The sequence below is a fragment of the Pelecanus crispus genome, chromosome 1 (assembly GCF_030463565.1).
Source record: "Pelecanus crispus isolate bPelCri1 chromosome 1, bPelCri1.pri, whole genome shotgun sequence".
NCBI lineage: Eukaryota > Metazoa > Chordata > Aves > Pelecaniformes > Pelecanidae > Pelecanus > Pelecanus crispus.
In genome coordinates, this window is record NC_134643.1 from 212,726,043 (window position 1) to 212,739,996 (window position 13,954).

Below are 13,954 nucleotides of genomic sequence, written 5' to 3' on the forward strand. Positions count from 1 at the left end.
AATTTATATATCTTTGCATATGTGCATATATATGCCCTCTCTACATATATACACATTTTATACACATGTATATTTTCTGATCCCTTCAGGGGATCAGTTTATGACCAAAAGCATCAAGTTTATTTGTGCCCATGTTTTAGCTAACAGTGACCCATGTTCTTAAACAGGACAGTCCTGTGTGAATTTTTTCTTTCTAACTTAAGCAAAAGCATAAATAGAGATTAATATTTAACACACATATTAAGCATATGTATATTTCAATTTACTGTTTTAATTTCTCAAGGGAAATATTTCTGTTCCTCACACAGGCTTTTATTAAAACAACCAGTTGTCTGTATCTAACTGCTATGGGACCGGTGATTTATCATAGAGAGGCACATATGTCTTGGGATTACAGGTATGCATTGCAATCAAGCAATGTAACAGCTAGTTTGTGGTCCCTTTACAAATTTTAAGTTGCCATTTTCAATCTAGGCAATTAAAAGCACTAAGCACTCTCATTAGGATTTACTATTTAAACTGGTATTGCCCAGAAAGGCAAGGTTATGGAAAACATTCCAAATATTAGTAAAATCTGTCTTTTTAAATTCTTGAGTATTCCTGAGACCAATACTCAAATATTCTTTGAATTCCAGGGTTCTCCTTACAGCATATTTGCACTTACAAAATACCAGAGTGCATGACTCCTTAGTAACAAGTGTTTAAATCCTCATGGGAATGGAACCTGGAATCTATGTATCCTGCACCTCAGACAGTAGCCAAAATGTAGTTTCTCTTTCTTACATACAGAGACACTTTCATTCTCTCCCTTAATTACTATGAAAAGAAATCAGACATTCTCTAGTTCTTCTTGATAAGCAATGCAAATACCATGAGAACAAACTGCAGATGAGAATAAAGTTTCCTATACTTTCAATTCTGTAGTAACTGAAATGGTGTCATTCCTCAACACTCAGCTTTCTTGCCACCATCCTTGATATAATTCCAGGTCAATAAACACACCGTGAAAAAGAATGAATTCCTGGAACCCTGGGAACACAGAGGTGGGCAGGAAGGAGATATGACTGTGTTCAAAGACCTGCACTGAAGCTGCATTGGCAATATTATTTTTAGTGTCTGATAATTCTGTGTGCTGTACATTTAAAGAATAAAATAAATGTTCTTTTAAATGTTTTCTTAAATAATTTTAAAATGTAATTGTCTGCAAAAGGAGAAGTTGTAGCAAATTCTACACTGCACTGGTCACATGCATCAAATGTATGGTTTGACATCTGTCTGCAGTGTTCCAGCACCATTCAAGCTATATGACTGGCATAGAGTTATCTTGGTGCCACCTTCTCAGTTTGAGGTACTGGTGGGAGGAAACAGCTCCTTTCACTCTGGTATTTTTCACCCAGCAGACAAGGTATCTGAGGGGATGTGCTCAGGCAGCATGTGAATATGGGGGAAGGAAGTATTCCTTCAGGTCTTCTCAATTTCATCTGCTTATCTCCTTCAGGAGCACTTTTTTTACTGCAGGTGATACTGGTGGATGGCTTTGCTAATCCCTTTGAAGGTGGACTAGAGAGATCTTCAGACAAATCACTTGTTTTCAGCAGTTTTTCTGACACATTGACAAAATTTGTCCAAATAGCAGTTGGAAAAAGGGTGATGACAATTCTCCTTTAAAAGCAGAGCAGCTCAGCAAAATTTAAAAACCACAAGTTTTTACAGAACCAGGAAAACAATGTTTTTTTACCTCTCTACTTTTTTTTTGGCCCATTTTTCAAAGGCCTGTTGTACCCATGTGGAGATGGAAGAATTTTCTAATGCAAAGCTACAAGATACTGTAAAATAATAGAACTGCCTAAAAGGAGGGGTCACTAACAGATCTTCCGTCCTAAAATACACACTGGACTCTGTATACAGACCCTACCCAGAAAAGTACCTACTTGACATGTCATGGACCAAACCATACTCCAATGATCTGTCCATCCTGGGTATTAATATGTTCAGGATATATTAAGAAAGTTGCAGGAGTTGCTGATAAGGCTATATATGTTGCTGAAATGTACAAACCATCAGAATTCATTAAAATAAAAAAAAGGTGTTTCATTTCAGATTGGTCTTACAAAGTGAAAGACACTTTTTGGTAAAGGTGGATCAGGTTTTAGTGCTACTGATTATCAAACTCGCTTTTGAATTTCTTTATTTCCAGGTTTGTTTTCAGTTTGTGCTTGTTGTATGCACTTGAGGTGATGACTCTAAAGGATCTTCTGATTAACCTCTGTTACCATGGAAACAAGCAGTTTAACCTGTTCACTATATTCAGAAAACGTTTTAGATGTATAAATAATCACCCTACTGTCAAAGAAAACATATTGCTTTCTTTAACTAAAAGCTAGAAACCCTCCTTTTTTCAGCTTAAGCACTGAAAAAATGTATTAACTTCACTGCTAATATTGATTTTACAAGTAGGTTCTATAACATAACCTTTCACTTAACACCTAAGAAATAATGAATGACTATCCATTTTAATATCCCTATAATCTGTCAAAATATAAAATTTCCTTTATATAATGAAAAAGAAAAAAAAACACTTACTCATCGCAACAAAATATGTTACAATGAACAAATCCATGTGTAACAGATTTTAACATTAACACAGGTGGCTGCAATTTACAATAATTATTTTGCATAAATAGAAGCAGACACACACATATATATGTATATTTATACACACATGCATTTATAAAATACATTTAATCTTAAAACTATGTTTCTGTAAACTTAAACGTCGAAAGACTTTGGGGAGACTTCTCTTTTGACAGGTAAGTTCAGGCAGATACATGTGCCCCCAGGTATGTGCATTGATTCTAGTATGCTGCATGCTGGAACAGTGCACAGTACATGCATAACTGAGTTTACACTGCAAAGGAGACAAAATTATTTTCCCATATTTTCACATGTATCCTTTCAGAAGCAGATATGTTTATTTGCTTATTAGACAGGATAGGACAAGTTTTTCCTGTTACTTGATAATGCTTTCTCTGTTCTGTGGCCTGAAAAAAACATTTCTATTCTAAACTTAGTTTATAATTATCTAAACTGCATGCCACATTAATCAATATTGCCCAATATTTTTTAGCAATTAAAAAATTTTTAATACTTTGTGTCTTTAGTTCAGACTGATAAATGCTCAATCTAAAAGATGTTGTGGAATCAGGAATTCTCATTCATCAAAAATTAGATTTGGATCTTGCACATCTTGAGGTTCATTGATTCAACACTTTCAGTTGTCAACTGGACCCTATTCTTTATTTTCTTCTAAAAGATATCAAACCAAAGATAGAAATATAAAAAGAGTCTTTATTCAAGGTTAACTTTAATTGCCTTTACTGCAGCATTTCCAGAAGTTTTTTGGAACAGTAAGGAAGTATAAGAGTTTGTAGTTTTATGATGCTTCAAGAGTATTCCATGAATAATTCACACTTTCTATGCATTCTTTAGTCGTGACTTTACACATTGATGCATAGCTTGAAGAGAAGGAGTCTATTGCCTCAACTGCATGTTTACGCTAAGTAATTCCATATAGTTTAAATTCAGCAGTGAGCTACAGCATAGTTCTTTTAATTTGAGATATCAGGAAACACATGCTGAATTGAGAGTGCAAATTAAATGGCATAAAGTCAGTACAAGAGGATATTTATTAGAAGCCATGTCAGGCCTCTGAGCATGTCTGCTGGGAAATTAAGAAGTCACTTCAGAACCTGTATACTTATGCAGCTAATAAAAGTATTTTAGTTTTTTCTGATGGCAAACCTGGCTCCTGAGTGTATGCCATATATTAGATGTTTGAATTGTGCAAGTTCTCAATCCTAATAACATAAAATATGTTTCCCCCCTTCTTATTAACATCGTCTCACTTGTAGCAGTGGTCACTCATGAACACCCATGAGCACAGGGTGCTGTAGAGTTAGTTTTCTTCCTAGTAGCAGGCATAGTGCTGTGTTTTGGATTTAGTAGGAGAATAACATTGATAACACACTGATGGTTTAGTTGTTGCTAAGTACTGCTCATGCCAGTCAAGGACTTTTCAGCTTCCCATGCTCTGCCAGGTGCGCAAGAAACTGGGAGGGGGCACAGCCAGAAGAGTTGATCCAAACTGACCAAAGGGCTATTCCATACCATATGACGTCATGCTCAGGATATAAACTGGGGGGGGTTGGCCGGGGAGCAGCGATCGCTGCTCAGGAACTGTCTGGGTATCGGTCAGCAGGTGGTGAGCAATTGCATTGTGCATCACTTGCTTTTTATATTATTATTATTATCATCATTACTCTTTTACTTTATTTCAATCATTAAACTGTTCTTATCTCAACTCAGGAGTGTTTCTCACTCTTATTCCTCCGATTCTCTCCCCCATCCCATCGGGGCAGGGGGAGTGAGCGAGTGGCTGAGTGGTGCTTAGCTGCTGGCTGGGGCTAAACCACAACAGAGGTCCTGGCTAATAATCACAATCAATTAACTTTGTCACTGATGACATACCAGTTGTAGGAAGATAATTAAAATATCTTTCCTTCAAGAGGTCTAAAAACTGAAAAAAGCCTTGACCCCAAATCAAAATCAATAAATTTACTAATTTAAGTAAGTGGAATGCAAGGCGATTCAGATAGTGAACTTATTTCTGGTTTCTAAATATCAAAGATATTATCTCAAACATAAAGTTATAACAGAACTGAGAGAGAGTTAGAAAATAACTTGCATTCAGCTGCCATAGCAGGTGTGTTCTTGCCCTCTTGGATGATGCAGAATATCCTACCTGTTCTCCTGCCACAGAGACCTGAATCCTGCCATGCCAGAAGTATGCTTGTCTTTTCTAAGTCCTGTTTCATATCTGCACTTGTGCCATGCAGGTGCTTCAGATAATTTTAAAGTATTACTTTTAATTTTTAATTTTTCATTTTAAAATATTACTCAGGTGCGTTGGATTTACCCGTTTCTGCAACTGTCTACACATCTGAATGTACAAAGACCTGTAAGTAGTGGAATAACTCTCCTAGGACTGTTTTATGCAGACCTTGGAAGAAAGAGTTGAAGTCTCTCTCTTCTGAGTCAAGTGCTCTGCTTATCATTTACAGCCCTTTTTAAATTTTGTCTGCACTCAGTGGTTCTTCACTTCCTGCTGCAAAATAGAAAAAGCTCAGTTGCAGAGTTGGAATGTGGCCCCTATGTTTTGAGAAGACTCATGATTACTGACCTATATCAGGTATGATTTCAGCTGATTACCTCCTGGAAATGCCAAGGATTTAGGTGGTGGAATGTTTATGCTGAGGATCCCCATCCTATATTTCATTTTCTTAGAATGAGACAGGCATAAAATTTTTTCAGCCCTCTCAAAGTAAGGGTTTAAGCATAACGATCAAACTTCACATCAAATCTAAACACAGTAAGCTGTCTTTTTGCCAGCTGGTTTCTTTCCAAGAAAACATGGTGGAAAAATCAGGGTCAATCAGGGAGAAGATGCTTTATCGTTCCAGCTTGTATTATATTATTCATAAAGTCTGTATTATTTTGCCTTGCAGCTACCATTTTTTTCTTCAGTCTCTAGACATTCATGCTGTTGAAGACCAGGATAATACACTCTGGTTCTAATCCTGAACTTTGATTTTCACCTGCACATATCAGGTTGCCTGGGAGGAGTTATTGGTGCCTGGTTCATGGGCAATAACTGAGTTTAGTCTAGTCACCGCTTACAAAGAGTATTGCAGAAGAAGGACAAATATAGAAACCTGCCCCAGATCCAGAAATGCTATCAAACAGAATTTACCTGTTTGCGTGATTCAAATTCTTTGTGTTCTAGATCAACCTTAATTCAGGGAACATATTTATGCTTGTATATAAGCCATTTCTGTTCACAAATCAAATGCATACACCATTAGCTTTCAATATATGCAAGGTATTTTCCCAGGGAAAAAAAAAAAGACTTTACTGAGAGGAGCAGTAATCCTGTAATCACAGTCATTACGCTGCATGAATGTTGTTGAATCATGATTCTTTCCTCTGTTACTTCCTTAGACGATTATGTTTAAATATCCTCTAACCTCTTCCTCCCTCCCTCTCCTTTCTTCCTCCTTTTCTTTCTTTCTGGTTTTTTTCTATCTTTCTTTGAACACAATTTGGATAAACATTATCACTAAAGAAATGGTATCAGAAATATGGCTCCTTTAAATGTAACCAAATATGGGGAAATGTGTATTGTTACTATGAATTATTGCATTTAAAGGTAAATAACATCATATCAAACCGGTATGTCTATCCATGCATGCATGTGTGCATGCATGACAGAGTTGACTGTACAGAGTAGGTAATTCAGAGAAAAAGTAGTTTTATAACATTTACTCTTCATGTTTAATTTACATTACTATCATTCATGGTTAAATTAGAAAAATACCAAAAAGAAAAAATATATATAAAAGAGGGACTGACATTTTACTGCTTTGCTTTTAAAATATACAGACATTAGTTGAGTAGATGAAATTGTGCTGTAATGGAATTTCAAACCACTAGTTTGTTATTTTCATGTAGCAAAAACTGTATAAAACTCTTCTGCATGGGAATCTTTGAGAAATAATTTTTTAACTGGTGACTTTAAGGCTAATCTGAAGAATCTAAAGCGAAAGAGACCCATTTATACTTTGTGATGTTTAATAAAATTCAAAATTATGTCTGAGAAATACTGCAGGAAGCTGATAAAAATGTACGGCTTTTGAAAAATGTTTCAAAGATTCAGAGAGGGAAACTAGACTTACCATCATGTTTGAAGGCCTCTGAAAAGTGGTAGAGGTTTGTTGGGGAGTGATAATGTTGTGCAGCTCCTCTCCAGCCTGGTGAAGATACACTTCCTAATGAAGGACTGCTTAATCGTGGTCTGTTCTTTGAATTAAATGAGGCTAAAGATGAACTACCAGATTTGATTCTTAGGATAGCAGCATAGGAAGTGGGGAGACCAGGAACAGCTTCTGAATAGTCTGAAAAAAACCAAGAAGTGAACACTGAATAAAGATAAAATCTATTAATTTTCAAAAGAATGTTTAGTTATGCAGTAGAAAAGTAGAAATGTTTTATCTGTAAAAGGAGAATCAGAGACACCCCAGACTCTACGAGGGACTTGGCTTCTAGACAGAACTGGGTAGCAGCATAGAGGTCTAAGACAGAAAATTCCCCTGAAGTTTCAACACAATATAAAATTCAGGTGGTTATTAGATTTCTTACCTATGGTAATGCAAGTTTTCAATATTTTAAATTCTATTTCTATGACCCTAAGTCACAGTAGAAGAGTGTCTGCCAAGCCACCTTCTTTCCTTCACAGCCTTACATTACTTTGTATATGCAGTGCAGAAACACTGGTTGAAGCTAAATATGCTCCTCATTTCAACACTACTCTGCAAATCAAGTGGGCTAGCTAAAAAGCCGAAGAGCCCATATATCCACAAATATCTCTCCCAAAAACATGCACAAAAAGTTTCCTCCTTTTCTGTCTCTGCAACTTCCTTTTTTTATTTTTCTGACTGTACTTAAAATTTTAGTGTCTACAAATAAAAAATGCCTAAGTTTTTGGTCCCTGCATAATGCCAAATATAAGAGAAATAAATACACTATATTATTATAATAGATTAAAAATATCACTCAGGAGCTGCAAAGGAGATGACAAGAACATTTAAAAATACATTGATATAGATGAGCAAAGGAAGTCAGACTGCATATCGAGTGTCTGTGAAGGAACGCATTTTTTGGGGACAGTGGAACTGGCTGGCAGAAAAAAGATCATTGTTCTGTCATCTCCACTGATGATAAATATTTATAAATTGGACATTCTTCACATTGGCATAATAAGAACAATGAAAACCTCTGAGTGTTCAAAGGCTTTGAATAGCAGCACACTCAACTGAAAAAAGATCTTTTTAAAATATTAGGTCATGGTCTTGCTGGAGAGCTTTTGGACAAATATTTTAAGCATAAATAGAGTTTGGACTATTTTATATTTCAAATGGTTTTAAACAATTAGAGAAATATGGATTTTACTGTATGAAGATTGTGACAGTGAATGCTTAAGTGTCTTTCAGGTTTAGGAAAAGATCATTTCAGTATAGTATTTATTGTCTCTGAACAGATGTTAAAAATGCACCTCTTCTACCTTTTAGAAGAAGTTGGAATTTGGCAAAAGCAGATGACCAGTATTTTAAAATCACCATTTTCATCTATGCAAACTCTAAATATACAGTTTATTCGATGATGCCATATCTCATTTAAAATTTGGATTTAAATACAAATTTTGGCAAATCAGATAGGAAAGGCACAAATAAGGAGAATTCTGCTTTAATTTGTTTTTCATCCTGGTCTCAGAAACCATCTATAATGTGCATCATGCTGTTTTGTATATCATATACATACTATCATCTTTCCTGGCCCATGAAGAGAGGGAAAATAGAACATCATCATGATAAGTTAAAATGTTGTATGAAAATATATCTTATAGGACCTTTTGAAATACTATCATTGGAATATAAAAGTAATTTCACAAAACTATCTTTGATTGTCTTTCAATACATTCCTTCAACATTTTCCAATATTGATGTATTTTAGTTCTTTTAAAGCAAAATTTTTCCATAGGGGGAAAATAAAGTAAAATCTTTCCAATTCCTGGGGAATACTGAAAGAAATCTTTAAAATTTAGTATTAAGATCTATCCCCATGAAAATAACTTATTTTCATTCAGATTTCCCTGAGGTCAGAATCTCAAGGCCATTGAGGTTTCTGGAAGAAATTTTTGTATTTTTTACTTATTTTGGTCTCACCAATTGCTAATTTATCTTTTGAACAGAAATATTTTTGATCTTACAAATATAAATGATTTCAGATAAATGAGCTGCAGTAGAAATGTCCATATTTAAACTTATCACATTAAATGCTTAATGCAGAATGGACATCTTCCTTGTGAGCAGAGAAGGAAGATGTTCCCTGGGGAATATGGACACAAAGGAAAGGGAAAAAACTCTCTCTAACACAGTCTACATCAGAGGATGGAAATGCTCGGTGGTGAACATAGCAGTTCTGGTGGCAGGATAGCTAATTAGTTGTACTTTAAGTGGGCGTTGGGCACTGTGGAGCTCCTCATATCCTCACAGCTCAGATCCTCTGATATCCCCAGGGGTGCTGATACCCTCCTTGGAAATGCTGCAAGAAATCTGGAAACGGGCAGATTGGGATGCATGGAGCTGGGATGTGGCCAGACTGTAGCTGGTAACAAGGATGCAAGGCACCATGCAAAGCACTCTTGCTTTGAAAAGGCACCACATCTCTCTGTCTTTTAAATACACACATATCCTTCTGATCCCAACCCAAGGTGAACAAATGATCTGTAATCTACATGATATGGTCAAGGAAGGGGAAAGAAAATGCTAAATTAAAAAGTGGGGCATCATAAAACTATTCCTGTGTATATTTTTATACATAAGTAAACTATTATATAATTCTAACAGTGATACATACTCTGTTTTATAGGATCCATTTCTACAGCTTTTAAAAAAAAAAAGAAAAAGTGGAAACAGTGGTGATTGCTGTTGGGAAGACATTCCTCCAGTGTGCACGCAGACATAGAAGAAATACATACTGGAAGGAATTATACTTTATAATAAAAAAAATGCAGACCTGCCTTTGGTCCAAACCTTACAACACAGCATAACAAACCTCAATAAGATTTCCAAAGGAAACATGATTGCAATCACATATATAATGAATGTACTGTTCCTTGAGTATTTTCTGCAGATACATGCACTTTTCTATTTTCAGTGTGGTATTTTAGCTCTATGTTATTTGCCCTATGGCAAAGGACGTGGATTCGGGAAAACTTTATGTCAGTACTTTTTCAGCAAATGATAAATACTTTGTGTGACTGAAATATGGTACTATTAGGCTGTTAAATGTACTATATGCCATACATGTATTAGTAGCAAAACTCTAATGTCTGAAGACTTTTTAAACTATGTAGTCCATTTGTTGACAACAGAGTATAGGTCCTTAGATGATGTTCCTGAGTATACCACCTATTCTAGCTTGAGAAGACTCAAATACTTATTATGTCATTTCATTGGGAAAACTATGAAAGAGCCTTCCTTGATGAGTAGACAGAAAGGCTTCCTGTGCAAGCTGAGTCTGAGCTGTATATTGCTTCTTTTGCAAAGAAATGGAGATTAGCAATCAGAAGTTAAATACTAGTGCTAATAATCCTGATTCTTAGATAGACCATTTAATATAGCTCCTATGTTCCTATTGTCCTGTATTATGAGCTTGAAAAGTGAGTGGAGCAAGCACATAACTCTGCATGTTTCTACAGAAACATACTACATTATAATTCTTCCTTTTTGTTTTCAATATTAAACTTTTCAGTTCAATGACATGCTGAGAACAAAATGCAGCCAGGTCCCTGCTCCTCTAGAAGGTCTGTCACTTAGCTGTCCTCCTTGCTATGTCTCTCATTCTCTGCCATCTCCACCTGCTTCCGTAAAATGCTCTCAGATGATATTGCTCACATGAGAGAAACATTCTTCTACTGGGTTCTGCCAGATCTATCACCCAGCAAACAAGTTAAGACAAATAAGCAGCCTTCCTCCCTACTGCCCAGGCACACAAGAGAAACAAAAAGTAGTATGCATATATAAAGTTATAAACAAACACATCAAAAAATGTATCCTCTATTACTCTTAGTTCATTTACCACCAGGCCAAACTGCAGATTATACACACACGGGAGAGCAAAATAACCATTAAACCTTTCAAAATTGTACGATGAAATACTTTTTACTCTTTTTAATTGGAAGGCCATGCCAACTTATGAGATGAGGCATACTACAGTTCCTCGTAAGCTCAAGCTAACAAGTACTCCTGACCTAATTAGTTTGGGATCAGACTTTATGTCGTTAGGGTGAAAGTCTGAAACAGCTTCTAGGCAGAGGAATGCATCTGGAGGAGAAGGAGGTTTGAGGAGGTGCAGGAGCCAGAAAAACATGGAGGGCTAAGTAGTAAGTGGGACTGGAAAAAGAAGAAAGTACCATAGCGAGACTTGCTCCAGGCAGCCTAAGTTTTGCCAACATATCACATTGCCAGACAAAGGTAAATAGAAGCCCTACTGAAATCTCCAGTTGTATGCAGCCTTCCTTTCTGCAGAAGTCTGAATCAAAGTGCAGTTTTTGCTAATGTAATATTTCTCATTTTTAGGCTATGACTCTCCTGTTTCTTTGCATACATAATGCAATAAGCTACTCCAGTAAATAAGATTCAACAACCCTGAAATAGTTTTGACAACTTCTTTTTGCTGAAATATTATGTGTAGGCAGCTTGGTGAAATGAACTTGTTATGTGCTGCCTCATCAAGTCAAGATGACTGTAATTCTTTTCCCACTTAAAAAGAAAAAAATAATTCAAAATTCTTTGTTATCTAGTTGAATGGGGAACACTTGTTCCACAGTGGTAAATCCAGGGTTTGAAAGAACAAAAGAATCAACATGATCTCAGATGGCATGAATGGGAACCATTGGTACCATGGGAAGAAAGAGAAGGAAAGGATACGAAAGTCCCCCCTACATGGTGAGAAGGTCCTGTAGTAATGGCAGTATTATGCAAGCTGGTTTCTGACCTTTCATGGTATAATTGTTTTGTTTGGCTGGGATTAGTGATCAATGTGAAATTTCACCCTGACTCTGGTTGCTCTGTCATGCTCATGGGGATGCTGTAGCTGAGTAATGTTTCTCTTGTAAGACACAACTGGAAATGGTTAATAAATTATACATAAGCAAATGTTTCTTGTTTTATTTACTGAAAGCCTGTAGCCTGTGATCATTACTGACAACTAGAGCAGAAATCATGCTTACCTGAAAACAAAACCTGCTTCCTAATCTGAACATTTTCCTCCAGAGATTTAGACTTCTGAACTGCCTAGTTGTAGTGGCTTAATTAGAATATATTTTTATTAGAGTACTATTTACAATAAAATTATTCCTTTAGTTTGGTTTGGATTAGACTTCTGATACTTGGGAGAATAAATTTATTTTCCATTATTTATGTACATAGTTAAACTGCTGGAGAGTATATGTTACTCTCTAATGTGGTTTTTAGCTTTACCAGTCTACCCTTAAAATCTTTGAGAAATTCCATCAAACACCTATGGGTAGCTCTCAAAACTCTACTGCACTCGAGCTTCACAATGAAATTGCATTTTCCCTAACCTCATTCTTAGAAATAGCTTAAGTATTTGGGATGAAACATCCAAGGGCTTTTCAGCTGTAAGCAGACACAGGTAAGGAATATAGGCACAAACAGTAAACAAACTAAGCAACTAGAAACCAGACACAATAACATCAGTGGCTTGGATTAGCCTTCATACTTCTTTGTTCTAGAACTACCAGATTTATATTCCTTTTAATAACTGTATGACAGTTTTAATATAGACTATATTTTTTTTATTCCAAGTGCACATTTTCTTAACTGTGATTTCCAACAGCAAACTATGATTGAACTAGTTTTGTTAAGTTTTCAATGAATCTGCGTCAGCTCATTAAATTTCTCATACATCTATTATTATTTCCAGCACATGCTGCTCTTCAGCCTTTCTTTGGTCAGATTCAACACAACAACTTAAAACAGCACCACAGGTAATAAAGAAACTGTCTTCTACTGATTACTGATTTTTTTTTCTTTTAGAAAAAGCAAAACTATGAATTACAAGATGATTTGAAAGAAGTTCCTCTGTGCCTGGGAAGATCATGAAACAGATCCTCCTAGAAGGTATGCTCAAGCACATGGAAGACAGGGAGGTGATTCAAGACAGCCAGCACGGCTTCACCAAGGGCAAGTCCTGCCTGACCAACCTAGTGGCTTTCTATGAAGGAGTGACTGCATCAGTGGACAAGGGAAAAAGCAACGGATGTCTTCTATTATCTATTTGGACTTCGGTAAAGCATTCAACACAGTCCCCCACAACATCCTTCTCTCTAAATTGGAGAGATATGGATTTGATGGGTGGACTGTTCAGTGGACAAGGAATTGGTTGGATGGTCACATCCAGAGGGTAGTAGTCAACAGCTCGATGTCCAAATGGAGACCAGTGACAAGTGGTGTCCCTCAGGGGTCTGGACTGGGACCAGTGCTGTTTAATATTTTCATCAGTGATATAGACAGTGGGATCGGGTGCACCCTCAGCAAGTTTGCAGATGACACCAAGCTGAGTGGTGCAGTTGACATGCCAGAAGGACGAGATGTCATCCAGAGGGACCTGGACAAGATGGAGAGGTGAGCCTCTGTGAACCTCATGAGGTTCAACAAGGCCAAGTGCAAGGTCCTGCACCTGGGATGGGGCAACCCCTGGTATCAATACAGGCTGTGGGATGAAGGGATTGAGAGCAGCCCTGTGGAGAAGAACTTGGGGGTACTGGTGGATGAAAAGCTGCACATGAGCCAACAATGTGCACTTGCAGTCCAGAAAGCCAACCGAATCCTGGGCTGCATCAAAAGCAGCGTGGCCAGCAGGTCGAGGGAGGTGATTCTGCCCCTCTGCTCTGCTCTGGTGAGACCCCACCTGCAGTGCTGCGTCCAGCTCTGGGGCCCTCAGCACAAGAAGGACATGGACCTGTTGGAGCAGATCCAGAGGAGGGCCACAAAAATGATCCGAGGGCTGGAGCACCTCTCCTGTGAGGCCAGGCTGAGAGAGTTGGGGTTGTTCAGCCTGGAGAAGAGAAGGCTGCAGGGAGACCTTATTGTGGCCTTTCAGTACTTAAAGGGGGCCTATAGGAAGGATGGGGACAATCTTTTTAGCAAGGCCTGTTGTGACAGGACAAGGAATAATGGATTTAAACTAAAGAAGAATAGATTTAGACTGGATATAAGGAAGAAATTTTTTACAATGAGGGTGGTGAAGCACT

The 13,954-nt window shown here is 37.1% G+C and overlaps 1 protein-coding gene across 1 annotated transcript in view; it reads right to left on the reverse strand.

Annotated features, from left to right (window-relative positions):
* The window catches only part of CNTN5 (contactin 5), a 286,998-nt gene extending 279,229 nt beyond the window's left edge, over positions 1 to 7,769 (reverse strand). The window contains exons 1-2 of the mRNA XM_075720796.1: positions 7,766 to 7,769; positions 6,792 to 7,010 (exon numbers count right to left, since the gene is read on the reverse strand). Of these exons, the coding sequence (XP_075576911.1) occupies positions 6,792 to 7,010; positions 7,766 to 7,769 (223 nt within the window). The remainder of the gene's footprint in view (positions 1 to 6,791; positions 7,011 to 7,765) is intronic.
* Between the last annotated feature and the right edge of the window lie 6,185 nt (positions 7,770 to 13,954).